Below are 25,196 nucleotides of genomic sequence, written 5' to 3' on the forward strand. Positions count from 1 at the left end.
TAATATTACTTACCGGGACATTTATTCTGTCCTCATTTTCTTTCACCGAAAAATTGTTTCCTGCAGTGCCGTCTTTCTTGCTTGGCTCTCCTACCTTTGCTAACGTGATGCACATAGCGCAGAAGCCGATGCTGCATTCACTTACACTCGGATATCTGAGCTTCACCGTGAAAACATAATCGTACATTTGATATTTGATTGAATTTTATTGTTTTGCCTTTGGGGTGGCACCTGGGGTGGCCAGTCTGGTTGGGGGGGTGGCCTGTGCCCCCCCAGGCCACCCCGCTGGACACGCCATTGGTCAGCGCACGATCTCGTAGCAACTGAACAAAATATGAGATCTTACTTCTGTCATTAGAGAAGGCATGAGGCCGCTGGCGAAACTGGAGTGAGCACTGCATAAGAAAACCCGCACACTTCCCTAAATCCCCTGAAAACAGCTCAGGTGTGGGGAGATGAAACTCACACAGCCGGGAAGATAAACTGGAACAGGAAAGGGAGAAATCACTAGTGATGTGAAGCAGCCTCTTTGGACACCCCCGCTGTTTCCGGGCCGGCCAATAATAACGGTGACATTTAACGTATTTTATCCTATAAATAAACCCTGTAAAATGTATTTATCACCCCCCCCCCCCCAACAGCTCTTTTGAATGTCTCCCTAATTCTGAGGTCTCAAGGTTGGCATGTATGGCCACAACACCTCACTCTTGGAGCACTTTTTTGCCACATGTGTGATGTCACAGTAGGTCACCCTAGTAATATCCACACCACATAAAGTTAGCACAGAAGGAAATTTGTGTTTGGTTGATTATTTCTTTGTTGTAAATTCTTGGCAGTAAATCTTTTAATGTTGGAAAGCCTGTTTATTTCCCTTAAACTGGGCCAATTAAATGACACCAAACACGAGCAGAACAAATTCTTTGGCAGACAAGATTTAGTACATTTTTCATGGGCTTGACAAGTAATAGCATGCCTGACTACACAACCTCTGGTGCAAAAATGGATTGATGAGCTATAGGTAGATATGATAGATTTGTTTGTTCATTTCACTGCAACAACACATTGTTACAAAGAACTGCAGACAGTTAACCGTGTGCATGCACACTGCTTATTTTTGTCTGACTATGTGTGCAAAAGAATACACAAAAGTAAACAAGTTTACAAGATTACTCTGAATTATACTAAATAAATAAACAATTCAGTATAAATCAGGATGCAGGAATTAGAAATGTAATCAAGAGGACCTTGAGACAACTCATCTGTGACAACATCTTAGAGACAGTGCAGAGGCTTCACCCACGCTGACTGCAGGGAAGAAAAAGATAAAGAGAGAGAACGTTACATCTGTCACAGCTCACAAACTCTCCTTCATTAAATGGTAAATGGCCTGTATTTATACAGCGCTTTACTAGTCCCTAAGGACCCCAAAGCGCTTTACATATCCAGTCATCCACCCATTCACGCACACATTCACACACTGGTGATGGCAAGCTACATTGTAGCCACAGCCACCCTGGGGCGCACTGACAGAGGCGAACCACTGAAGCATAAAAATGTCACATCAATATCAACAGTAATGAGTCATACAAACTTCCCCATTCATTCCGGATCATTGACACCAAACACAAGTGTAACTCTATACTGCAAATAGTCTCTATTTTAGAAACACTGCAGTCACTGCTTATACCAGACTCCCTCAAAAATAAATAAAATAAAATGATCTGTTAACATTTTCTCAGAAGTAAAATGTTCTTTTTTGGAGAGTAACCAACTGCTCTTTGTGAGCTGTACGTTATATTTTTTCTGCTTTACTTGATCATCTCACCTGAGCGTCTGAAAGTGTTTCACTCTGTAAACACGAGTGTTGTTTCTCCCTTTTACAGCTTCAGCTGCATTAAAACAATTCAAAATCTGATTATGTTAGAGAAGCAGATTTTGAATTGTTTTAACTCATGACTCAGAGTTCAGCGTGGTTTCCAAGTGTATGTAAAATATGTTCTATCATGTTGTGTGTCTCCTCAGTATGAGCTGGTCTGTCAGCTGATATTTCAGGACAGTTTAAGGCAGCGGTCCCCAACCCCTGGGCCTCGGACCGTGAGTCGTTTGGTACCGGGGCGCGAGAGTTGAGGCTCAGGTGTGAAATGTATAGTTTTCAGGTTTTTATCGGTTTTCAGTGTTATTTTGTTATCGTTTTTATCATTTACTTGGTTTTCCTTTGGCTTTTCACGTGTGTTATGAATAAATTTTCTTTTTTTCGGTACCGGTACTAGTTTTATGTTGTTGTATTTATCCGTGACACCTCAAAGCCCGATCCATGAAAATATTGTCGGGCATAAACCGGTCTGTGGCACAAAAAAGGTTGGGGACGACTAGTTTAAGGGATTTCAGCACTGACACTATTTCATAAAAGAAATAGTTCCTGTTAATTGTGACAGAAACAGAAATTTCTTTCAATTTAGTTTTGGAGGTTAGTGAGTATAGGCAACTGGGGCATTTTCTCTATAGGTTCCTGTGTAGCCCTCTGTGAATTAAAAAAACAAACGAACAATCAATGCGTCGTGGCTCCTGCAGCAGAAATAAGGATCAGAGGATCAGATTTAGTCACCCTCATGCACAGATGTTGTGGGTGTTCACCTAACATCATCATCCTCTCGCTCTGAAAGCCACACATACCTGTTTCTCTTCACAGCATCAAATGTCCCTGACAGTCCGCAGGTCTGCAAAAATCACACACCCTGTTTGTACATCATGTCATATGTTCTATTTCAGTGAATGTGTGAAGTTTTTTTTTTACTTGATTGAATTTAAAGAGTTAGCTAAAAGCTTGAGTGAGCTAAATTTGCATCTGAAAGAAAGTTGTGACACATTCTGTGTTTCCTTTTTCAGTTTTTATTCTTTTTTTATTAATAAATAATTTGATGGCCAAGACATTTCTGAACATCATACTGGTAATTAGGGCAGATGTGCAGGTGAACAGTCCTACACAACAGACCGAAAGAAACCAGAACAAATCAGTATACCGCGTTTACAAAAAAGGTCAAGAGTTAAAAGCAGCAGGTGACCACTCGTGCAAGGGACACTGACACTGAGCTAAACACACATTTGTTATTAAACAGCACCATACGACTTGCAAACTCTCGTGAGGATACAAGGATCGTTGTTTCACATTATCCTGGATCAACATCAAACACAGACTGATGACAATAAACAAACAGCAAACAAGTTATTGGACAATTCAGTAACTCTTACAATCTGAATCCTTTTTTAGCACCAATCGGAAACATTTTTTGTGATTTTCTTCAGAATTTTCTATTTATTTTATTATGTTTATTTTCAGTGAGAAGCTCCAGGCTGAATTTGCTGTTTGTTTGAGGAGTTTGCAGAGCTGTTATGTTTTTGATAACCACAGAACAGTCTTTTTATTTCTTATTTGTCACTTTTAAACCAAAAGGCCATGTTGCTTAGCTGCCTGGCAAAGTCGCTATCGGTGTTAGTTCATCAAATCTGTAAATTTTCTTTCTATAAAATCATATTTCTGGACATGTTAAATCGACTTCCAGAGGACAGAGGCTGGAAGATCAAGGTGTGCCCGGTGGAAGTGGGGTGCAGGGGCTTTGTTGCCAGTACAACAGCAAAACTGCTTAGAGAGAATGGGATCAGAGGACAGGCGCAACGGCAGGCTAAAAGAAAACTAGCTAACACTGTTGAGAGGACCAGTCACTGGCTATGGCTAAAAAGGGCCGACATCACTTGGGCAACAAGGCAATCAGCTAACCATGAGAGAAAAGAAATATTCTGCTCTTCTTCCCTTTTCTGGGAGGCAGTGGGGAGGTAGAGTGTACAGCCTGATCCGGCGGGGAGGTGTGGGAAGCCAGATCGGGCGCCTCTCTTCCGGCTCTCCTCTCTGCTCTCTCCTATCTTGTCCCTTTTGTCTTACATCACCTTTTCTATCCCTTTGAAGAAGTATGGCTTCATAAATGCTAAAGAGGTAAGTATTATTTCTCAGTTGCAGTAGATAGAAAATAAACTGTAGGAAACTAAACAGAAGAAAAGAAATAACAATTTAACATAAACCAGTGACACACTGCAGGGCCTGATCAACCCTGGCAGGGCCTCCTTGATGAGGGTGTCTAGTGATAATGTCTGAAAAACCCGATGAATCCAAGGTCCACTACTGACGATGTGTCCCAAATCTTAATATGATAATCTAGATCGATCTCTAATCCCTAAACCTAACCAAGGAAGGAAAATGGCAGATTAGCCTGGGTAAAAGACTGAAAGTTGAGGCAACAACGACGTGTGCTGCTTGCAAAGTTTCTGGGCTGCCTTTCCTCATAACAGCTGTCCCTCAAGAGTCTCTCCATCTAAAGCAATGCATTATCAGGGACTGTAACCTCTAGTCCTTTTAACTGAATTCTTTTAAATATGAATAATGTCAGAAAACCAACAACAATAAAAGCAACCACAACATAACAAACACCCATTATAAGAGTTGGAGTTACTACGTCTCCAACATCCTGGATGTTTCCAGCTTCACTTTCCACGATTTGGTGCTGCAACAACTTTTCATCTGTTTCACCTGCAGAGAGAACATCAGCTGTCAGAGAATATTTCAAACAGTGGTTTAATGTTTAGCATCTGAGTTAGTAGAATGCCGTTTCCCCTTCACGCTTAACACTAAAATAATTGAGCAGAAGAAGCTGTGGATAAATTGTAGCTCACTGGCTTTTGTTTGTTTATTTGCCAAGTCACAAATAATCATGCAGTTTCCGTAGAGTAGAGAAATACTAGCAGCAAGCAGTTTTAGATTTTTGTTTGTAATTTCACGCTTTTATGTTTTGGGGGTTTTATGATATGGGAGCTGAGCGTGAGCTCTACAAACTCACCTGTGACTGTGAGGTCAATGAAGAGACTGATCTCAGTGTGAGCTCTTTTACTTCTCACAGGGTTCCTCACTGCTATGTGACACTCATACATCCCAGTGTCATTAAACGTGACGTTCTTCAGGATCACAGAAACGTCTCCATCCTTCATCTCCGGGTCCCTCAGCTTCACTCGGCCATAAAAAGATGGATGTTGGTAGTTTTCATAGAATCGTTTGTTCCTGTAGAAGTAGACGTAGCCGTCTGTGTTCAGGTCAGCTCTGCTCCACTTTACCACTGAGATTCTTTCATCTGTAGTAATCTGACACTGAAGAGTGACGTCCTCTCCAAACTTCGCCTGCACATCCTGCTGAAGAGCTGAAGGAAAGAAAATAATCTTTTTAAAATGTAACTCCTTTTTAAATTTTTAAAACATTTTTAACTGTTAACAGCACTTGATAAGAATTTGTGGCTGAAAAATCAAGACAACAGCAAAGAGCCTCAAACAGCAGTTTGAGGCTCTTTGCTCGTCAGTCCTCACAGAGCACCATGTTAAAATGTTTATGGCCTACAAAAAGCAGTTTTGGTCTCTGTACTAATTTCCCGTTCTGTAACAGCTTTGTGTGGGTAGAGGCTTACAATCTGAGACATACTTGATTACGATAATACGATCCCTAACACAGGGCTGTAGCTGCTGGCTGTCTGCTAGGCTGCTAGTTTCTTTGGCATCAAATAAACTCCAACTATGTTTACTTGACTCTGTAAAAACCAGTCTCAAGGTGTAATTCTGTTAATTTAAATGTAATTTCAGAGTATTTTAGCTGAATTATGTTATTATTATGTACCCTGCAGGGCACTAAAATAACAGACTAACAAGTTAAAATTTTACAGGTAAGAAAGAAAGTAACTTTGAGTGTATCTTTTGGCTACTTTACTTTGTATTTTGTTGTCTATTTATTTCAAAGGTACCTGATTATTGTGCAATTTTATTGTCTATCACACTAAAAATAAATATTATACACCCTTATTAAACATAAAGCAATGATTTTAATTAAAATGCAACTGAAACATGTAAAATATTTTTTTTATGTATTTGAATAATTGCTCATTAAGAATGTGGCCAGTGTCACATTTAATGACAGTGGGATTTATGAGTGCTTGGTATAAAATGAATCAAGTTAATTTCATTTGACTAAATTCCATTAAATCGAACATTTAAATTGAACCTATGTAACAAAATTACCTGAAAAAAAATATATATGTGTGTGTGTGTGATGTTATATTGTTTTATGTTTCATATATATATATGAAATTAAAGTAGTTAAAGTCAAATAAAAGCAGGTTTTCTTTCTTTTTTGAGTGTACTGCACTTAATTTACACTTAACACTTAAACGTTCATATAAATGAAGCTTATGTGTTCAAGTTCAATAAAGATGATCTTTAGTCAAACATCTGTCTGGTGTTTGACAGCTAATCCAAGCTTTACATCACTTCAGACTCCTTCCACCTTCCTGCATGGGAGCTCTGAGTTTCATGAATTTACAAAAAACAAAAAAAGAGACTCAAATACACAATGAATAAAGTCACAAGTTAATATAATATTTTTATGTTGTGGAATTATTAGAGGCATATTTGGAATGAGCTTCTTTACAATAAATTTGAAAATCTTATATGTTAGCACAAAACACTCAGCGCCACTCATCACATAAGCAAAGTCCAGAGCTGTCCTTGTCATATTTTAATGCTGGGAGGTCTCACATTGGAGCTATGTGACATAAAGGATTTCCTTAAAACCCAAAGCAGAAGTGAAAGGAGAACTGAAAGACTCCCAACCAAAAGAGAAAGTCTTGGATTGAAGTTTTGCTTTAACCTCCCATTTTACCGTTTTGTTTTTTCACTGTTAGAACTCAGTCGTAGTGGGATGAAGATAGTTAAGATAAAAATGCAAAGTTACACCAAAGTTAAACACACTTTAAAAGGGAAAGGTTGTCCAACATAACATCTCATGGTGTCCATTTCAGACCCAGAGTGACTGCTGCTGTTCTCATCGTGCAGCAATTCAAAGAACACACAAACCACAAAGTGGCTGCTGACTCAAAACACAAGCAGCTTACAGCAGCCAGATTCAGGTGAACTCTGGGACTTTAAGATCCCTCCACCCCACCCCTGGATCTGACATCAGCTGTTACATCATTAAACATGCTGCTGTAAAAATGCTGAAAAAAATGACTACAAAGAGACACAGGAGCTCAACCTGCAAACACAACATGGGAATCAACATTTAAACACATTACACATATTTATACTTACCTAAAAAAATATTTTTTTTAAAAAAAACTCTCTTTCACTCACCTACAGAGCAAGAAATCACGAACAGGAAGACTATGAGGGACTCCATCTGTGACTGCTGTGACTGGAGCTTGGGAAGTGAAGAGTCCGCAGCCTGACCTGCACTGAAAACAGAGTTGGTGTCACTTTCACTTTGTAAGAGGGGGAGGGAGAGAGCATAGATGAATATAGATAACTCATTCTATATTGGATTATATCAACACATGATGGCAAAATATTACACAGAGGCTAAATGGTAAAAAAAAAAAAAAAGGCCTGTATTTATTTGTATAGCGCTTTTCTAGTCCACCCATTCACACACTGGTGATGGAAAGCTACATTGTAGCCACCCTGGGGGCGCACTGAGCATTAGCAACAAGATGACCATTTACAAGAAATCCGAGCACTTCTGAGAAGTGTTACAGTTTATGCTTATTTTAACCAGCAGATGGCAGCACAAGTCATAATATGAGAAACATTTAGTACAATAAGAATAAAGTAATGAAAGTTGTAGTAGTGACTTTTATGATGTTTGCAGACGAATGCAGAGTGCAGCACAGGGACTGTGGCTGCAGTAACTTTTCTTCTGTTTGATCAGTTTAATCCGTCAAATTTTATATTATTGTTCAAATAAAACGGACTGCAGTTTGGAAAAAAAATGAGAAATTGTGTAAATAATAGAAGACAAATATTATGTTAAGTCTCATTTGCACCACTAACGCAGCATTTATCCTTGTAGCTTTACTCTATGAAGTGAAGTGGGAGACGCTCAAACGGTCGGTTACGCGCACAAGACAAAACAAAACGGCCTGTTTTGATCTGAGCGCGCGCAGTGAGAAGCACAAAGTCTGCACAGAAGGTTTTTAACCTCCTCACACCGTCTCTGACTGAATTTTTTGGTTTTTGGAGCCAGCAAACACAAAAGAAAATATGTATTTAACCCGCTCCAGAGTTACTCCAGAGTCTGAGCGGAAATGATCCTTAACTGTTTAACTGCAGTGAGAGCTGGCAAGTCTCATGGTTCACTTACGCGCAAGTTAACAAATCTAATAAATATGATCCAAACTCTTAGTGTTAGTTCAAACTCACCTGCAGACAAAGAGGGTGAGTGCAGCTGGGAACCTCAGATGTCCGAGCAGCCATTTCCGTCTTATTGTTCGGAAGATCCTACTTTTCAAAGTTTGCTAAATATCCAAAGGATGGTGAGATTTCACGAGAATAGGAGATCCCAGTTTTTCAATAAAGCTGAAAGTTTCCGAGCCTGAAAACAGGTGCGTTTGTTTTCAAGTGCGCCCTCAAGTGTCTTTTAAAGGAAGAAGAACAAACTGAGGGCGGGGTCATAAACATGTGCGTAATAACAAAGCGGCAAGCCACTGGATTCAGACCTGATCAACAACAAAGTCGATCACTAATCAGTCATCAGTCACATTAAAACCATTATAGAAGCTGATTAATAGAATAAACAGGATTCACGCTCAGATTTAAGTGGATCTTCTCTGACTGTGACTTTGATGTGAGATGTGTCATCTCTTATCCTCCTGTGCATCTCACTGTCTCACATTTAACTGTCTCTAAGCTAAGAAAGTAAATTTTTCTGACAACAAAAGTTTTGCCCTGAAACTCAAACATCTGTAAAAGCTGTTTACACCAGCGGTATCAAACATGAGGCTCATGGACCAGAGCCAGCCCACCAAATGATCCATTTCAGTCCACTTGAAGTGAGGAAGAGAAAATGAATTATTGTTATCTTTCATTTCTACATATGTAAAATACTCCTGTTTACTCATAGAAATTCTACATGGGAAGGTTGTTGTAAATTGCAACGCAGGCATATTGTTAAAAATTCTCTCAATTTAGCGAAATCAGGCTTCTTTTTTTCCTGAAAAACTAAGAAAAGGGTAGTTTTTTTTTTTTCTACAGGGATTCTTTTAAGGTTTGTTGTTTCAGCATTTTCTTGATTATCAGCTATTATTTCAGTGGTCACCTGAAACTTCTTAACAGTCCCATATTTTTATTCTTAGACTATATAGAGCAACATTTGTGGTCCATTACACTCTGTACATATGAACAACATCTTAATCTAAACCTTTAGAGACCAGAGCACTGACACTAACAGTTTAGAGGTTCGGGAATAAATGCTTTCCAGTCACAGTCAGGAGGACTTTGATTATTAATAAAAAGTACTGCTGTGGAGGATGGTGTAAAATCTTTTTAATGCTGGATTGTGCTACTGTGGTTATCCTGGATCAGAAGGAGAGGTTGACATCCAGATGTAGAGTTCCAACAGATGCAGTTTATTTTATATTCAGTGTAGTGGTACATGAGGGTTGGGTATTGTGTGGTTTCTGCAAACAGGAGCCAAAAGGAAATTACAAAAATAAGGAATTTCACAGGCTTCAAACACCCACACTACTGTGCTATTAAGTAGTTACATCACTGCAATTTAGCTGAACATGAATGCAATAAATATATTCTAAACAATTAATAAATGTGCCACAAGAGGGCACTCAGAGCTTAGCTCATATTGGAGCTAAGCTCAGATACAGACGAGAAAAAACTGGTTATGGCTAACTAACCAGATCTAGCAGTGGTGAACAAGCAGAGGAACAGATGTGACTATACTGAGTGACGGCAACATCAGGAACACGAGAACTGGAGAAATATCAAGAGCTGAGAAGATGTGGAGGATAACATCTGTGATGTCTTTATTAAACACTTCACTGCCTTCAGATTCTGACATTTAGATTGAATGAGACAAAGCTTAATTGTGTTTTACAGCCCTGAAAATTTCATGTTTTCATATGTGTTTTACTAATCAAGTTATGAGGGCTAAAAAATGCGTCAGAGATAAGGCGAATTAAAAGGCACCAAGTGTCATGTGTACTCTGAGCTCTGAAACTCTCTGAAACTCTGAAAATAATCACAGTATGATTTTAAAGCTCCCCATTTTCTGTTCAGTCCATTTACCACTGAACAGAAGTTATTATCAGCAGAGTTTAAGTTTCGTGTAATTTCAGTGTCACTGAAGCTTCTTTTGTTTGATGGTTGAATATAAAGTGTCTATCCTGTCTACCCAAGTGCTGGTTCACAGCTTGATTGTTGGAGCTTTTTGCTATTGTAGGGTATTAACCTGACAGCATAAAGCACCTCGAAGTCAAACCTACTGTGAAATGTGACTATATACGGTAAATAAAAGGGAACTGAATGTGAACACCAGTGCTGTTTCTATATTTAACAGTTGATTCTGGTATTAATACAAGACCTTTGTTTTGAGCAGCAACTTATCCCAACTTATCCATATGACCCTCTGAATGCTACCCAGAATGCACTACATCAGGGTGCCAATTCTTGTTTCTATAGGGACCATGTTTATCTCCTTAACAACCAAGCTGTTAGCTGCTGTTAACAGTTCGTTGCTTCACTTTGCATATGCAAGGACAACATTTAGCTTGACTTACAGCTGTCAGCACATCTAAAAGATTCTCAAGGGGGTTCAGGTGGGAACTTTGAGATAATCCAATAGGATCATACACAGCATGTAAATACTTGATGTACATTCAGAAATAACATGAAATCATCTTGAGGTGCTCTTTATTGCATCGTAAAGAAAGTAACATTTCAGGCCATTTCCTCCCTCTTATCACTAGGCTTGGCTGGAAACTGCTCCTTACTTCTTTTAAATCTCAGAAATACCATAAACCCAATGGCAGCAGCGATGAGAACAATAACAACAACAACAACAATCTGAATACTCAGAGTTTCTGCTTTTCTATCATACATGTTTCCGTCTGTAGCTCCTTTTTCCTTCAGCTGCTGTTCCAACAAGGTTTTATCCATTTCACCTGCAGAGAAAACATCAGCTGTCAGAGTTTTGCTGTTGATCATCCACAGAGTTAGCAGCATGCTATGACTTCACCCATCACATGGTCATCCACCCACTATGTCAAAACTGCACAAAATTATAACTGGCCCAAAAAACTGGGGCGCGATGCAGTTTTCAGGGCGTGTAGACAAACTCACCTGTGACTGTGAGGTTGATGAAGTGACTGATCTCAGTGTGAACTCTTTTACTTCTCACAGGGTTCCTCACAGCTACATGACACTCATACATCCCAGTGTCATTAAACGTGACCTTCTTCAGGATCAGAGAAACGTCTCCATCCTTCATCTCTGGGTGCTTCAGCTTCACTCGGCCATTAAAAGATGGATGTTGGTAGTTTTCATAGGAGCGTTTGTTCCTGTAGAAGTAGACGTAGCCGTCTGTGTTCAGGTCAGCTCTGCTCCACTTCAACACCGAGATTCTTTCATCTGTGGAAATCTGACACTGAAGTGTGACGTCCTCTTCAAGCTTCGCCTGCGCATCCTGCTGCAGAAAAGAAAAGAATCAATCTTTTTTTCCCACTGTTAGAACAGGATATTTAAAACTGAACACACCACAGTTGATCCAAAAAAAAGCCTGAAATGATGTCAGAGGAAAAAAGGGCGTTTGTGGTTCCACACATCACAAGTGTGAAAATGTCATGGAAACCTTTTTTTTTTTCATCCAGTGCAGGCAGGTTTTTCTTTTTAAATGTCTAAAAGTACACCGAGATATCTTGAACATGATCATTGTGTTTTATTTATTTATTTATTGTATTTATTAATTCACATTTAGCATTTGTGTAAACTAAAAGTACATTTTCAACCTCTGTGGCTGTAAAAACAAGTCAATCCAGAAGCAGTAAAAAATGCAGGACCTCTAATGTTCACTTACAGCTTCAAAAGAGACTGTTCGTATTAACTATTATCTTAGAACGGCAAAATAAGCTGTCTACAGACTTTAAACTGTTTGGGTCTTTGTACCTAATTCCCCCCTTTCTAATAACTCCATATGGATGATGCCGAGGCTAGAAATGAGGAAAACACTTGATTAACGTGGACCTAACAGAGGTGGTTGTACCTGCCCGCAAGGCTTCACCTCAGCTTTTGTCTGTGATCAAGGAGTCCATTTGAACATCTATGTTAAACATGATCCTATTATTTGAAGTTGTTCAGGAGATATCGTGTTCACAATAAGATAACTCCTCTGACCACAGGTTCCAGCTCAGTGTGAGTCTGTAAAAGTCCTTCACCAGTTTTTTCCAATTGGATTTAAAGCACTCGTGAACGATATTAGCCCAGATAATGAAACATTATCATCAATAAAACACTCCTCTTTGATATTATTTTGTCCTCTGATACCAAGCATGTGATCACAAATGCCTTGTAAGGCTGTCAGATGGTTTTCACCTGAGCACACATCTGTGATGATGTGTTTGATGTCCAGTCGGTGGTCCCTCTTTGCTTTAAACTACCTCCTGCACAAAAGACAGTGACTGATGTCAGACTGATGTTAATGATTTTCATTTCACACACATTCAGCGACATCCTGAGCTGAACTGAGAGCAGCATTAACAGTTTAAACCTTTGAGGAAATGCTTCTTCTGTGAGATATTTTTCATTTCCAGGTAGTCTCTTAACACGTTTAGACACAGGGATCACATTTTAAACATGAACACAACTAATAATGTTAAAATGATAGTTTAGGAAAAACATGTTTTCTCATATTAGAGTAAAATTTTTAATGATTTAGATCACCACAACTGTGAAAATCCCACGCGTTATCATGAATCACTCTCACATCAACTCATCGTTGCATAGTAAAATCCCCCAATAATAATGGCTATTAGAGTCATGGGACAGATGAGATTTCCTCAGAACCTCTAAAAAACTCCCCATCTTATCACAGTTATGGTTGAAATACACAGTTTACCATGTTAAACACACTTTAAAGAGCAAACTTCTCATATTTGATACAATCCCCTTTGACATCTCGGGGGGCTCTAGAAGCAACAATAAGCCTGCCTTCTTGGTGTTGATTTCAATGACTGACAGGCTGCTACTGAACTCTGTCACAGCGTCGTGCATGGTAAAAATTATCACTTAACAAGTGTCAGAAGTGTCAGACTTGATAACAACACATCTTGCCTAAGCATTAGTGTGAAAATGGATAAAGACAAATGGGCTGTTATAGCTTGCTAACGCATTTTTACCAGGGCCGTATTTTGAGGAGGGCATGGACTCGTAAAACTGCTTTCAACATCTTAAATATCTGAACATCTGAGTAAACACTATCCCAGGATGGATGAAGTGGAAGTTGTAATAAACCCATTAAAAATGTATGTTAACCAGACGCTAGACTTTGTTGAAAACTCTAAAAAATGAACTTAAAATAATCATGGAAAGGATTTCCACATTTCATCAAATTGGAATAACAGAATTGCATAATGCTAAAAATAAATAAATAAAGCAATTTAAAATACGTGGAAATTCTTTCCATGATTGTTATTCGAAGAATAATTTTTTTTATTCTTTTTTTTATTTTATTTTATTTTTTTAGAAATTATTTTTTGAGTTTCATTGTTAAAGACTTGAGTGAACTGAACTCATTGCCTTAATCAAGATCTATGAAAAGTGACAGGGAAAATACATTTAGTCATGTTTTGAACAATTCAAGTTAATTTTTTTCTCTACACGGAAAAAAAATAATTTAGTTAGGCTACTCTTTTTAGTTTAGCTTTGAAGTTTGACACGAATTAAAATATAAACATGCTCAGTTTCACTCCATTGCCTGTGTGTGAATGGGTGAATGACTGAATGTAGTGTAAAGCGCTTTGGGGTCCTTAGGGACTGAGTAAAGCGCTATACAAATGCAGGCCATTTACCATTTCACTCACCTATAGATGAAACAATTAGGGATAAATACAGGAAGATTATTAAAGAAGTCATCTAAAGTCTGATAGGTGGACGGTCACGGCGGAGCAGCTGCACACTGAGCAGAACAGGAGGAAGACTAAAGCAAATGAAAGCGAAGAAGTCATAGGGTTTCAAAGAAGTTATTCAAAACGACACAGCTGTCACACCTCTATTTACGAGGCTGCTTCACGGAAACGATACCGATTAGCTTGCAACGAAGCGGCTGATCTAGCTCTTAGTAAAGCGCATTTCCCCTGTAAAAAAAAAAAAAAAGGGGGGGGGGGGGGGGGGGAGAAAACACAAGCTACTGAAAAAAATCACTGGGAAAAACCTAATTGTATTAACCTCAGCAGCTCAATGTGACTGCGCCCGTCATATTTCAGTCTGATCTGTTTAAATACAAGTTTGAAATTAGAGTTGTATGTTGAGCTTCGATGGATGAATGTGTTCGCTTCAGGCCCGGATACATGCTGTGTCCTGTGGAGCGACAACAACAGAAACAAGAAATCCTCAGATTTTGTGTTTTAAATGTTCTGACAGCAGCAGATGTCGCAAACAGCGAGATGGACAAATTCAGTCTTCAGTGGGTAACCATAGTAACTCTTCTGACTTCCAGGTTAAAATCAGCTGTAATCTTCAGTTTCCCTTCTCAGTGTGTTTTAGGCTGTTTGTAGATTCTGTGCCGTAAGAACGCGGTTTATAACGCTGCTGAACCGTGTCTTACGTTTCTCGCGCACAAAAGCCTCTCGTTAATGCCCAGCAATGCTTTCGCATCTCATTTGCACCACTAATGCGTCATGTTTCATCGTATATTTAAAGGCTTTACTTTGTAGCTCTCTGTCAGCTGTTTTCTGATCCTTTCTCTGAGTGAAGTGGGAAACGCTCAAGCGGTCGGTTACGCGCACAAGACAAAAACAAAACGGCCTGTTTTGATCTGAGCGCGCACAGCGAGAAGCAGGAAGTTTTTTAATTTCCTCACATCGTCTCTGACTGAACGTTTCTGTTTTTGGAGTCAGCAAACAAAAAAGAAAATATATATTTAACCCGCTCCGGAGTTATGGTTTCCTTAACTGTTTATCTGCAGGCAGGTCTCACATGGTTTACTTATGAGCAAGTTTGGAAATCTAATAAATATGAAGAAATCGCTTATGTTAGTTAACGCTCACCTGCAGACACAGTGAGTCCAGCAGAGACGCTGAGATGTCCGAGCAGCCATTTCCGCTTCAATGTTCCGAGTTTGAGAAATATCCATAGGATGGTGAGATTTCCCCAAAACAGAATATCCCAGTTTAAACCCTGCCGAGGAGTTTAAAGAGAAGTTTTTCAATACAGCTAAAAGTTTCTGAGCGTGAAAACAGGTGCGTTTGTGTTCAGTGGCTGCTTGTCTTTTGAGGAAGGAGAACAGACTGAGGGTGGGGTTATAAACACGTGCTAATAACAAAGGGGCTCAAGTCAATGAGCTAAACGTCTGGATTCAGAGCTGCTCAACAACAAAACCAATCTATCATAAGTCACATTAAAACCATCATAGAAGCTGTTTAGTCGAATCTAAAGGATTCATGCTCAGCTTGAAGTAGATCTCTGACTGTGACCTTCCATCATACTGACAGTGGCCCACACTTGATTGGCTCTAAGCTAAGAAAATGAACATGTCTGCCAAGAAATGTGTGGCTAAGAAAGTGACGTGGAGTCAATCATGAAGCTCAAACAAGATCTGCAGTTACAGTTTAAAGCAGTGGTGTCAAACACGAGGCCTGGGGAGCAGAACCAGCCCACCAACAAGATGAATTTAGGCCGACTGGAGTTGAAGGAGTGAAAAATTATACAAAACTAGAATATTTCCAGATGTAGATATAAAAAAGAAAACCATCATAAAAAATTGGAAATAAAAAATAGATAGAAAATGTGAATCATAAAAAGCAAATGTATTAATCAAATTGTTTAAGTTGGGTAAAGGATTCATGTTTTAGCTTTTTTTTTCCCGTGTCTCATTATTTATTACTATTTTCAGAATGTAATTCCTTAAATTAAAAAAGGAAACTATGGCAGGGTGCACTCTACTAGTTAAAAAAACAAAAAACAAAAACTCAAGTGTTCAGTCAGTGGCGTACTGACACCGACACGTGCTTTCCATTCACAGTTAGTATTATTTATTATTAATAAAACACTAGTATCAGCACATCAATAAAAAAATGAAACAGGTTTTTTTTAAATTTTACAGTTTATCTGAAGGAAGTAGTGCAGCTTTGTACTGTACACCATAAACTGAACAGTGTAAATGTCAAAGGGCAAACTGAATTAAAAACAGCCATAAACTGTGTTAGCATGGAAAAATACACTATCTGCTCCAGCCTGCAAAATAGCTACACAATCTTAATCTCAACAAACAGTGATGAACACTGTAACATACGTTTCTGTGGACACACACAGGGACATGAGAGTAAATCAACAGAAAGGTCATCTGACAAGTATGCGAGTGGTTGTGCTTTGCTACACTAACATTTGCGCTTCTTTTAAAGTGGAAATGTTTTGGTCATTTCACCCGAGTACTCATATTGTGCCAGAGCTACTTATACCAGAGTAGCTTTGCATGCAGTTCAAAATGAGAAGCCCCTTGGTGTATCCCTTATCAGATAGAATCTATCTGAAATGAGCTGTTTAACTCCTCCCTCTTCAGCATAACTTTCTTCTGATTGGCTGAAAGAGTTAAAAAGCAGGTAGGCGGGGCTTCTGCACTGCAGGAGCTTTGTGCACTCACACCAGTATCTGTGAAGAAAGAGGAACTTACCACTGATGAAGAGATGAAAAAGTTAACAACAATTTTTAAACAGTACAAAAAACTGGATTACTGAAGGGAAGTGGTGCTGTTCAACTAAAGAAATGAATACTGAAAATATCTGCTGTATCTGAGCAAAAACACAGAGGAGGTTGAGCCTTAGCAACTTGAAAACATTACACACTCTAAATGTGGTTAAGAAAAAACAAACAAACATGCAGCTGTGCCTACAGACATAAAGATAGAAACTTTAAAATCCAGCAAACAATAAGCTAATGCTCTTCTCTTATCACATTTCAACCCGTAAATGACAAAACAAACACTAAATCACAAAGAAGATGAGCTTGTTGTCCTCAGTGTCATGTTTGCACTTTTCTCCGTCTCCTTTTTGTCCTTTTGTAAAAGTCTCCATATTTTTACTGTTTAAATATGCAGTTATAGTGTCAACATTTAAAAACTATATTGTGTTTTTCAAAAATGTCCTCATTTACTGAAGTCATACATGAGGAAACTGATGATGTCATCTTCTCCAGCTTCTTCTGGTAAGCTGGTTCCATACAAGCAATGATAAAACCACAACACAGACTGATGCAACAGTCAACAACACGGTGAGAAGTATAGAGGCTCCAGAAGGTTTGGTGGTGTGTTTCTCTAAAATAAAGCAAACACAGTCATTAAGTTGTCGTCACATTGTGAATGTTGAAACCTGCAGAAACAGACAGGTGAGTGTGTCACCTGTGACAGTGATCCAGCTGGATGGAGACTCTCCATGACCGCTGATGTCACACTTGTAGAGGCCTTCATCAGACCTGGAAACATGCTGGATGGTCATGTGACCTGTAGGCTCTTTCCCGATGAAGACGCCATCTTTATAGAAAGCAGCTGGGAGGTTGGAGGGAGTGGTCTTTGTTTTACAGAGCAGAGTGACGTCATCTCCCTCCATCACAGGGAGGACAGGACTCTGCAGGATCACTGATCCACCTCAACACAGAGACAAACTACAGCATTTCATCCATTTACACACAGCTTCATCAACACTAACTCCACACACTCAGCTTACCAGTGACTGTCAGGTTAACCATGTTTTATATATATATATATATATATATATATATATATATATATATATGATTGGAACAGAATTGTCTGAAGCGTTTGGTTTCTATAAGCTCTAAAAAGTTGAGTTCTCAATTGAAAAAGAGGTTAAAAAATGCTCTTGTGCCCTTTCACATGATATATTACTCTATGTGGGTTATTTATCTTTTTGTGAAGGTCAGCTTTGACCCTGGGTCTTAGAAATGAAGGGTCAAGTTCAAGTGCTTAGTCAGGCTAAGTAAAGCCTAGTATGTTGTTCACAAGTTTGAAGAAGATCCATAAACAGTTGTGGGTAATATGCATTTTTTGATGATTTCCCCATGTGGAGTGACCTTGACCTGATTTCCCCAAAATTAAATCAGCTCGAGCTGTTATTGGTATCTACCATTTTTATCTACCATTTGAAAAAGGCATCCAATCAGACAATCAAACAGAATCAATTACATGCTTCCTCCCTTCAGGCAAAGAACTACATTTCATCCATTTACACATAGCTTCATGAACAGTAATGTTGGTTTTACGGTCCCACACATGCACAATCGTGGTTGGGTTTTTTCCTATCCCAGGTGTGTTCCAGTGCAGTACTCCAAGATCCTGACTGGAAATCACTGGAAGCAGATTATGTGAGCAGTTGAATGTGGGCCGAAATAGAGCGAGGATCGAATCAGAACAGGAGGATGGGGAAAAAGTGAAAAAAAAAATAGTATGAAAAACACAGTCAACACTTTTCATTATTTTAACCCTTTTTTCACTTCAGCTCTTTCTGTGTTTGAACGTCGATCTTCCCCGTGGGTGGCTGACAGACCATCACTACTACAAGCAAGACTGGCCCACAGACTATACTTTGGTATACTGCCTCCATCTGGCAACAGAGCTCATTGCAGGGAGACAGGCCATCCCTGAATTGGAACAGACAGTGAACATGCTTGACCATAAAAGAAGCTTAACTCCACACACTCAACTTACCAGTGACTCTCAGGGTGAGGGTGCTGCTGGTTTCTCCCTCTCTGAACTCGCACCAGTAATCTCCACTGTCCTGTGTTAAGATATAGGTGATCTTGCAGGCAGAAGCAGTTGCTTGCCCCCACCCATCTCCACACGGAGTCATTCGCTTTTTACTAGTGTTTCTCCTCAGAGTCCATCCAGCAGAGCTGTCGTCCTCCACGCAGCTCAGAGACAGAAAGTCTCCTTCAAACAGCTGGAGGCTGCTGGGACTCACAGTCAGACGAGCTGTGAGGGCTAAAGTGAAAAACAAGGAATCATTTTGATACCAAAAACCATCTGGTCTTTTTTTTTTTAAATCAGTCTTCTCACATAAGTGAGATACTTGTGCAACTTAGGTGAGATGAAGCCCCGGAGAATAAAAGAGCAGACTAACATGCAAGTTTCTCACATGATGGTTTGAAGAGGATTCATGACGAAAATATTCAAATCTAAATCTGAATCTGTAACCCATGTGATGTGTAATCACTATCTGTTTATACACCTCTGTCCATTTATTTCCATTCCTTCACCCCTAACCTGTGGCAGCAGATGGCTGCTCCACCCAGTCTGAAGCTTTTTCCTGTTAAAAGGGAGTTTTTCCTTCCCACTATCGCCAAGTGCTTGTTCAGAGGGGATCGTCTGACTGTTGGGTGTTTTTTTTCTAACACTGTACGGTCTGTATCCTACAACACGAAGCCTCTTGTATAGATTTGTTGTAATTTGTTGTACTGCTGTCAGTGTGGTAAAAGCACAGCACTAAAAAAACCAACTGCTGCTCTCTGTACCCTGTACTTGTCTATACAGCTATCCCTAACATCCTCCCTCTGAAACCCTCTGCTTGTCCTCCTTCCCTCCACCCATCAGTCTTTTCTGTGGTCTTCCTCTTTTCCTCCTGCCTGGCAGCTCCATATTTATGATTCTTTGTCCTGTATATCCATTATCCCTCCTCTGCATATGCACAAAACACCTCAACCTTATATTTTTCAGTGCGACCAGTTAGAAAAGATGCAAAATAAAGAAAATAAAAGTAAAATGCAGATGTACTGATCTATCAATACGAATGGAAACATATGGACTCCTCTACATGTAGTAGCAGGTTGTATGCAACACAACCGTGTGCGTGTATGTTTTATTTGTCTTGCTCTAAGCTCATAGTGGAAGAAATTGACCGCATGCTGTGAGTGTTTTCACCCGTGGTGGGGCGGGGCTAACACGGTGGGCAGGGAGAGAGTTTGTTGTTGTTACACATCAGAAACATAGCTAATGGTTTCTGTGCTATATTTTTTCCACTGAATGAACAACAACAACAAAAAGCCCGCTGCTGTCGAGAGCTCATAGGTTTAGACTAACGGTGTGTTCACACCGAACGCGATGGACGCGAATAGAGCGTCAAGTTTACATGTAAAGTCAATGGAAAGGCGCGATGACGCGCGATTGCGGGTCCCGCGAAAATTCGGAAGCAGATTTGCGTCGCGAAAACGCCAAAACGCGTGAAACGCGCGTCAGTGTAGCGCGTCTGGCGCGTTTGACTCGCGAATAAAACCACGCGCGTGAGTTTTTGTGTTGCATTTTGTGCATACGCGCGTTTCGCGTCTACCGCTCGAGTTGGAAAAATCTGAACTCCAGCGTCAAATCGCGCCGCGACAACCAATCAGGAGCCTGGTGACGTGGCTGTTACCTAGGTCAAAGGGGCAGATCCAGCCAAAGCCTTTCATACTTCAATGGAGGGGAAGGCTAATCAATGCGGTAGCAAACAACTCGGAGCTGTACAACACCAGCTGCTTTCAGTACCGAGACAGGAATAAAAAGGACCGAGCTTGGAGGAAGATATGTGAAGAGATCGGGCAACCTGGTAAGTTCATTCATTTCTCTTTTGAAAGTTTTCACTGACCCGGGGAAGCCGCACAAAAGCTAGCAAGCCACCGCTATTTTCCCACTGACGTACAAATACCGTTCTGCTTTTATGCATGTTGTCATTTAGGAATATATTTTATTGTTTATTAATAAACAGCATACAGTGGTCCCGCTGTTCATCCGTCACTGCTTTGCTTTTTTGCTGATTTTTTATTGCACAGTACAGCATTGCATTCTGCAGCCTGATTGACAAATCTCCTGCGCTTGCCAAATTTATCACGTTTGGTTTTGATAACCATCGCGTCCAATAGAAAAAACAGCACAAAAACACCCATAACTATGAGCCTCATTCGGAAATAGACACCTGCACCGTGAGGGAAAAAGGCGCACGAAAGTGGCGGGCAGATGAAGACAAACCGCGGCATAATAATACTTTTACGTTTTGCAATCTACAAAGGTTTGCACTTTGAGAATCAATTGTGAGAACTGTGACCAGGGGCTAGTTATTCTGAGAACCCCTGCAATAAATGAGGGACCACTGTCTACTCTACGATTATTATATCCAACCTGTTAACATTTAATACTGTATTGATAGAACCAACTGATTCTGCAGCAGAGCATCCCCAGTCCCTGAGCTCCTGCTGCTGCACCCACAGATATGTACAGCAAGCACTGATACCTTTTTAGTCGGTGGGATTCCCTTGTGATCACCTTTACTAAATATCTACAACCAATCTGATTATATCCTGTTATTGTTTTTTTTTTTCAATGTTGAAATTAAAATCTAGTAGCAGCCTTCTCATTTCTTTGTGTTTTGTGCTGTTTTACAGGCCCACAGAGGAGGACGGCTCCGAGGCAGATGAGGGACGGGTCCCAGGACGGTCCATCGGCGGTGGAGCTGGCCATCCTGGAGTCCCTGAAGAGGCCACACCAGTCTCCAATTGAGCATTTCCTCCTCAGCCTTGTTCCTGCTCTGGAGAGCAGCTGGTCCTTTTTATTCCTGTCTCTCTGTAAATTCTTATATTTTATATATTTATGTTTAATGTTTTTCTGTTTGAGACTTTTAATATTATTTCAAATAAATGTTTATAATGACTAATTTCTCAGTTCTACTACACAGCAAATGTTGGCACACAACTTGACACATGTAGAATTTATTTCATATTATACTAATGACAAAATATACTGATACAGTGGGATGCAGAAGTTTGGGCAACCTTGTTAATAGACATTATTTTCCAGTATAAATCGTTGGTTGTTACAATAAAAAATGTCAGTTAAATATCATACAGGAGACACACACAGTGATATTTGAGAAGTGAAAAGAAGTTTACTGGATTTACAGAAAGTATGCAATAATTGTTTAAACAAAATCAAGCAGGTGCATCAATTTGGGCACCACAAAAAAGAAATGAAATGAATATTTAGTGTATATCAATGTGTGTGTCTCCTATATGATATATGGGGTGCCTTTGTCTGGATGTGCTTCCCATCCAGAGCTGCACAGCACAGAGGGAAGTTCCAGCGCTCCTGGAATCCCTCTGTGATGGACCGCCAGTCTCCAGGTGAAGGCACAGCCATGAAGTCGTCCACTAGACAGTCCCAGATGGACGTCGCTGCCTGGGGGGTGATCTGGCTCACCGTGGACACACCGACTCTGAAACTGAACGCGATGGTCCTGAAGGAGTCCCCGGTGACAAGGAACCTGGACAAAATTGTTCAAAATCAGTATTATGTGTACTGCAGTTACAAAATACATTATTCAAATTCCAAAATACTTTTGTGATGTCAGATATAAATCACAAAACTTAAATCTTACATAAAACATTTTGTAATTATAAGGATAATTACAAAATGTATATTAGATAATATCTAAAACAGTTGTGTTTTGTTTTAACTTTAACATATCATAATTTGATTGGTAGCAACTTTCACAACTACAGTGAGCCAATCACTCATAATTCCTAAACATGTCAATCAGGTAGGAATGAAGTAAGACATTAATAGAAATAAAGAGTTGTGTGTTGACATGTAGCCCTTTCCTTGCTTAAATCATTAATATTTTTGAAAAATTAATCTGTGATAAGACAGCTTATCAAGATAGAACCATGTAACTAGAGATGAACCAAACTGTTCACAGTTTTATCTAACTCTGTTTTAATAAAGGCTGTGACCCCTGCTATAGAGTCTGACAGCTGCAGGGATTATATACAAATATTCAACTATCCCAGAATTAAACCAGGTCTAAATAAAAAGGAGTGAGTATCACTACAAGGTTAACTCAGTGGTGCTAATGCTACAGTTTGATATCAGCAAACACCGAGCGCATACATTGATGTGACACCACAGCCATGCTATCATGCAAACACTGATAACAGCATAAATCGAATTAAATCGGGACTTGATGAGACCTTCTGAGTATCACTAGAAATATTATAAAGAGTCGTCTCTGTACCACAGTTTGCTTTCAGTAAACACCGACAGCATTCACTGTTAGCATAGCACATCCATGTTAGCAGTGTATAACTGGATGGATTAGCATATTAGCACAGATATCAATAAAGGACTACCGTATTAAATAGTTTTACTAACCTCAGGCAGACGGACAGGCGCTCTGCAGGTGGGATTGAGCGTCTGTAGTTGGTGTCTAGGCGGGCGATGCTGGGACCGACGAGGGAAAGCAGGTCCTCAAACTGGCCGATGGTGATAGCGCTGGAATCGGCCGTCATCCAGGCGCAGCTCCTGGAGCAAGTGGTGAAACTCACCAAACTGCTCATGCCTCTGGAGGACCTGATGGACCCAGGTACGGCGAGGACGTCTTTTACGCTGCTGCTCTGCTCTCCACAGTACATAGAGAAGGGAGACTCTCTCTTCAAGCGCTAGCTCAATAGCTGCCATCTTGCAAAGATACCGGTCTGGCACAACTCCCTCCCACATTCCTCCCACATTTCCGGTTCACGTGCGTCGAAATATCATATTTTGAGGCGCGATGGATTTTTCTTGGACACGCGTTGAGACGCAAATGTACACGCGTCAAATTAGGGGCGTTTTATTCGCGTCCATCGCGTTCGGTGTGAACACACCGTTAGCTTGTGAACAACCTGTTCTCATCCTCATTTCGTGTTTGTGGAAGCAGCTGGTGAGGCTCATGTATGCACATGGATTAGTTTGTTGTCTGTTCCCAGACAAACATCAGCGAGATGGGTCTGTCTCTCCCAACTCGTCTTTACACTGTTAGCACCATCCTTTACTAACCTGTGAGAGATAAAAGTCAAACACTGAAACTTATTTAGGTCACCTACACCAATCCATTAATTAACTTCCTTTAATTAAAGGAAGTTAAATGGCGCGGCGCGCACAGATGCAGCGGCCCGGAGCTCCTACACTTTTGCACTTTTGGTGGTACTGTGTATTATTTCACACAGTCTGGGGTTACTTCAATACAACAGAGATGATCTACTACAACTAAGCCGTGGAGATCTTCAACTAACATCCGAGTATCTCATCCCCCCGGAGATCGTTAAGCAACCCCCGGGGCTACCCGCAACAGCAAGCCGCAGGAGGAGACGTTGCGAGCGGAGGCAGAAGAGACGCAAGCGGGGAGGCCTGTGGGCACGGCTAAAGACTAGTCCGTTTAAACCACCACTCCCGATCATATTCCTCTCCAACGCCCGTTCAATCCGTTACAAACTGGATGAAATACGACTGCAGATCGCCACTCGACGGACTTTTAATAAGTGTTCGTGCATGATTTTCACTGAAACCTGGCTGGACAGCGCCATTCCCGATGTGGCTATCGATCTAGCAGGCCGCACCGCCTATCGAGCCGACAGGTCTGCGGACTCGGGTAAGAAGACTGGCGGGGGGCTGTGCATCTATATTAACAACCTTTGGTGCACGAACGTCACGGTAACGGAAAAACTGTGCAGTACAGAGGTAGAACTGTTGGTGTTAAAGTGCCGTCCATTCTATCTCCCTCGGGAATTTTCTGCCGTTTACATCTGCGCTGTTTACATTCCACCAGATGCTAATGCTAAGCTAGCGTTAGCACAATTGAGCAGCAGCATCAATAACAGCCTGGTAGCACACCCGGACAGTGTCTTTATTGCGGCTGGGGATTTTAACCATGCGGACCTGAAATCTGTACTTCACAATTTCCACCGTAATGTGAAGTGTGCTACCAGAGGAGATAGAACGTTGGACCAGGTGTACACCAACATGGCGAATGCGTACAGAGCCCAGGCTTATCCCCACCTGGGTCTGTCAGACCATCTCTCCCTTCTGCTATACCCAATATACACACAAAAGATCAAGAGCACTGGGATTACAACCAAAACCGTGAGAACATGGCCGCAGGATGCTATTCCGATGCTTCAGGACTGTTTCCACTGCACAGACTGGGATGTATTCAAGGTGCAGGACACTGACAATCGTGTCGCATTGGACAGTTACACCTCCACTGTCTTGGACTACATCTGTTTCTGTGTGGACAATGTAACAACTTGGAAACGATTCCGTGTGT

General features: G+C 40.4%; 4 protein-coding genes across 12 annotated transcripts; all 4 read right to left on the reverse strand.

Moving 5' to 3' along the window:
- Positions 1-2,070: 2,070 nt before the first annotated feature.
- LOC146578904 (myelin-oligodendrocyte glycoprotein-like) lies at positions 2,071-8,457 on the reverse strand. Of its 3 annotated transcripts, none has more exons than XM_085269055.1 (4): positions 8,281-8,457; positions 7,216-7,311; positions 4,887-5,240; positions 2,071-4,579 (listed from the first exon to the last, which is right to left on the reverse strand). In XM_085269055.1, the coding sequence occupies exons 2-4, from the start codon at positions 7,259-7,261 to the stop codon at positions 4,365-4,367; spliced, it is 615 nt and encodes a 204-aa protein (XP_085125181.1). In that variant the 5' UTR covers positions 7,262-7,311; positions 8,281-8,457; the 3' UTR covers positions 2,071-4,364. The 3 variants fall into 3 exon arrangements, with proteins under 3 accessions (XP_085125181.1, XP_085125179.1, XP_085125182.1); XM_085269053.1 differs by having other exon boundaries at positions 7,216-7,316; XM_085269056.1 differs by lacking the exon at positions 8,281-8,457 and having other exon boundaries at positions 7,216-7,696.
- Positions 8,458-9,407: 950 nt separating this feature from the next.
- LOC146578905 (uncharacterized) lies at positions 9,408-15,379 on the reverse strand. Of its 7 annotated transcripts, none has more exons than XM_085269006.1 (5): positions 13,947-14,152; positions 12,460-12,527; positions 11,212-11,557; positions 10,970-11,033; positions 9,408-9,536 (listed from the first exon to the last, which is right to left on the reverse strand). In XM_085269006.1, the coding sequence occupies exons 1-5, from the start codon at positions 13,996-13,998 to the stop codon at positions 9,497-9,499; spliced, it is 570 nt and encodes a 189-aa protein (XP_085125132.1). In that variant the 5' UTR covers positions 13,999-14,152; the 3' UTR covers positions 9,408-9,496. The 7 variants fall into 7 exon arrangements, with proteins under 7 accessions (XP_085125132.1, XP_085125130.1, XP_085125129.1 ...); XM_085269004.1 differs by lacking the exon at positions 13,947-14,152 and adding exons at positions 14,311-14,442; positions 15,132-15,379 and having other exon boundaries at positions 9,438-11,033; XM_085269003.1 differs by lacking the exon at positions 13,947-14,152 and adding an exon at positions 15,132-15,379 and having other exon boundaries at positions 9,438-11,033.
- A 965-nt stretch (positions 15,380-16,344) lies between these two features.
- LOC146578906 (Fc receptor-like protein 5) lies at positions 16,345-19,729 on the reverse strand. Its single transcript, XM_085267859.1, has 4 exons — positions 19,636-19,729; positions 18,803-19,075; positions 17,477-17,722; positions 16,345-16,379 (listed from the first exon to the last, which is right to left on the reverse strand). Exons 1-4 carry the CDS (start codon positions 19,727-19,729, stop codon positions 16,345-16,347), a joined length of 648 nt encoding a protein of 215 aa, XP_085123985.1.
- A 2,302-nt stretch (positions 19,730-22,031) lies between these two features.
- On the reverse strand, positions 22,032-23,552 carry LOC146578907 (uncharacterized). The gene is made up of 2 exons (XM_085269119.1): positions 23,267-23,552; positions 22,032-22,379 (listed from the first exon to the last, which is right to left on the reverse strand). Exons 1-2 carry the CDS (start codon positions 23,524-23,526, stop codon positions 22,109-22,111), a joined length of 531 nt encoding a protein of 176 aa, XP_085125245.1. The 5' UTR covers positions 23,527-23,552; the 3' UTR covers positions 22,032-22,108.
- Positions 23,553-25,196: the final 1,644 nt, after the last annotated feature.

The sequence above is a fragment of the Mchenga conophoros genome, linkage group LG3 (assembly GCF_057382185.1).
Source record: "Mchenga conophoros isolate Kocher_MC1m ecotype Shallow Benthic linkage group LG3, M_conophoros_male_GT1.1, whole genome shotgun sequence".
NCBI lineage: Eukaryota > Metazoa > Chordata > Actinopteri > Cichliformes > Cichlidae > Mchenga > Mchenga conophoros.

Excerpts from the sequence above, each read along its gene's own strand:
- LOC146578905 (XM_085269000.1), bottom strand. The coding sequence starts at position 13,998 with ATGACTTCTTTAATAATCTTCCTGTATTTATCCCTAATTGTTTCATCT. Across the intron at positions 11,558-12,459 it reads CATCACAGATGTGTGCTCAG|CAGGATGCGCAGGCGAAGCT; the intron begins GTGAAAACCATC and ends TCTTTTCTGCAG. Across the intron at positions 11,034-11,211 it reads CATCAACCTCACAGTCACAG|GTGAAATGGATAAAACCTTG; the intron begins GTGAGTTTGTCT and ends TTTTCTCTGCAG.
- LOC146578906 (XM_085267859.1), bottom strand. The coding sequence starts at position 19,729 with ATGGAGCTGCCAGGCAGGAGGAAAAGAGGAAGACCACAGAAAAGACTG. Across the intron at positions 17,723-18,802 it reads CCTCACCCTGAGAGTCACTG|GTGGATCAGTGATCCTGCAG; the intron begins GTAAGTTGAGTG and ends CTCTGTGTTGAG. Across the intron at positions 16,380-17,476 it reads CAGCTGGATCACTGTCACAG|AAACGTATGTTACAGTGTTC; the intron begins GTGACACACTCA and ends GTGTGTCCACAG.
- LOC146578907 (XM_085269119.1), bottom strand. The coding sequence starts at position 23,526 with ATGTACTGTGGAGAGCAGAGCAGCAGCGTAAAAGACGTCCTCGCCGTA. Across the intron at positions 22,380-23,266 it reads CGCCTGTCCGTCTGCCTGAG|GTTCCTTGTCACCGGGGACT; the intron begins GTTAGTAAAACT and ends AATTTTGTCCAG.
- LOC146578904 (XM_085269055.1), bottom strand. The coding sequence starts at position 7,261 with ATGGAGTCCCTCATAGTCTTCCTGTTCGTGATTTCTTGCTCTGTAG. Across the intron at positions 5,241-7,215 it reads CGTGATTTCTTGCTCTGTAG|CTCTTCAGCAGGATGTGCAG; the intron begins GTGAGTGAAAGA and ends TCTTTCCTTCAG. Across the intron at positions 4,580-4,886 it reads CATTGACCTCACAGTCACAG|GTGAAACAGATGAAAAGTTG; the intron begins GTGAGTTTGTAG and ends TTCTCTCTGCAG.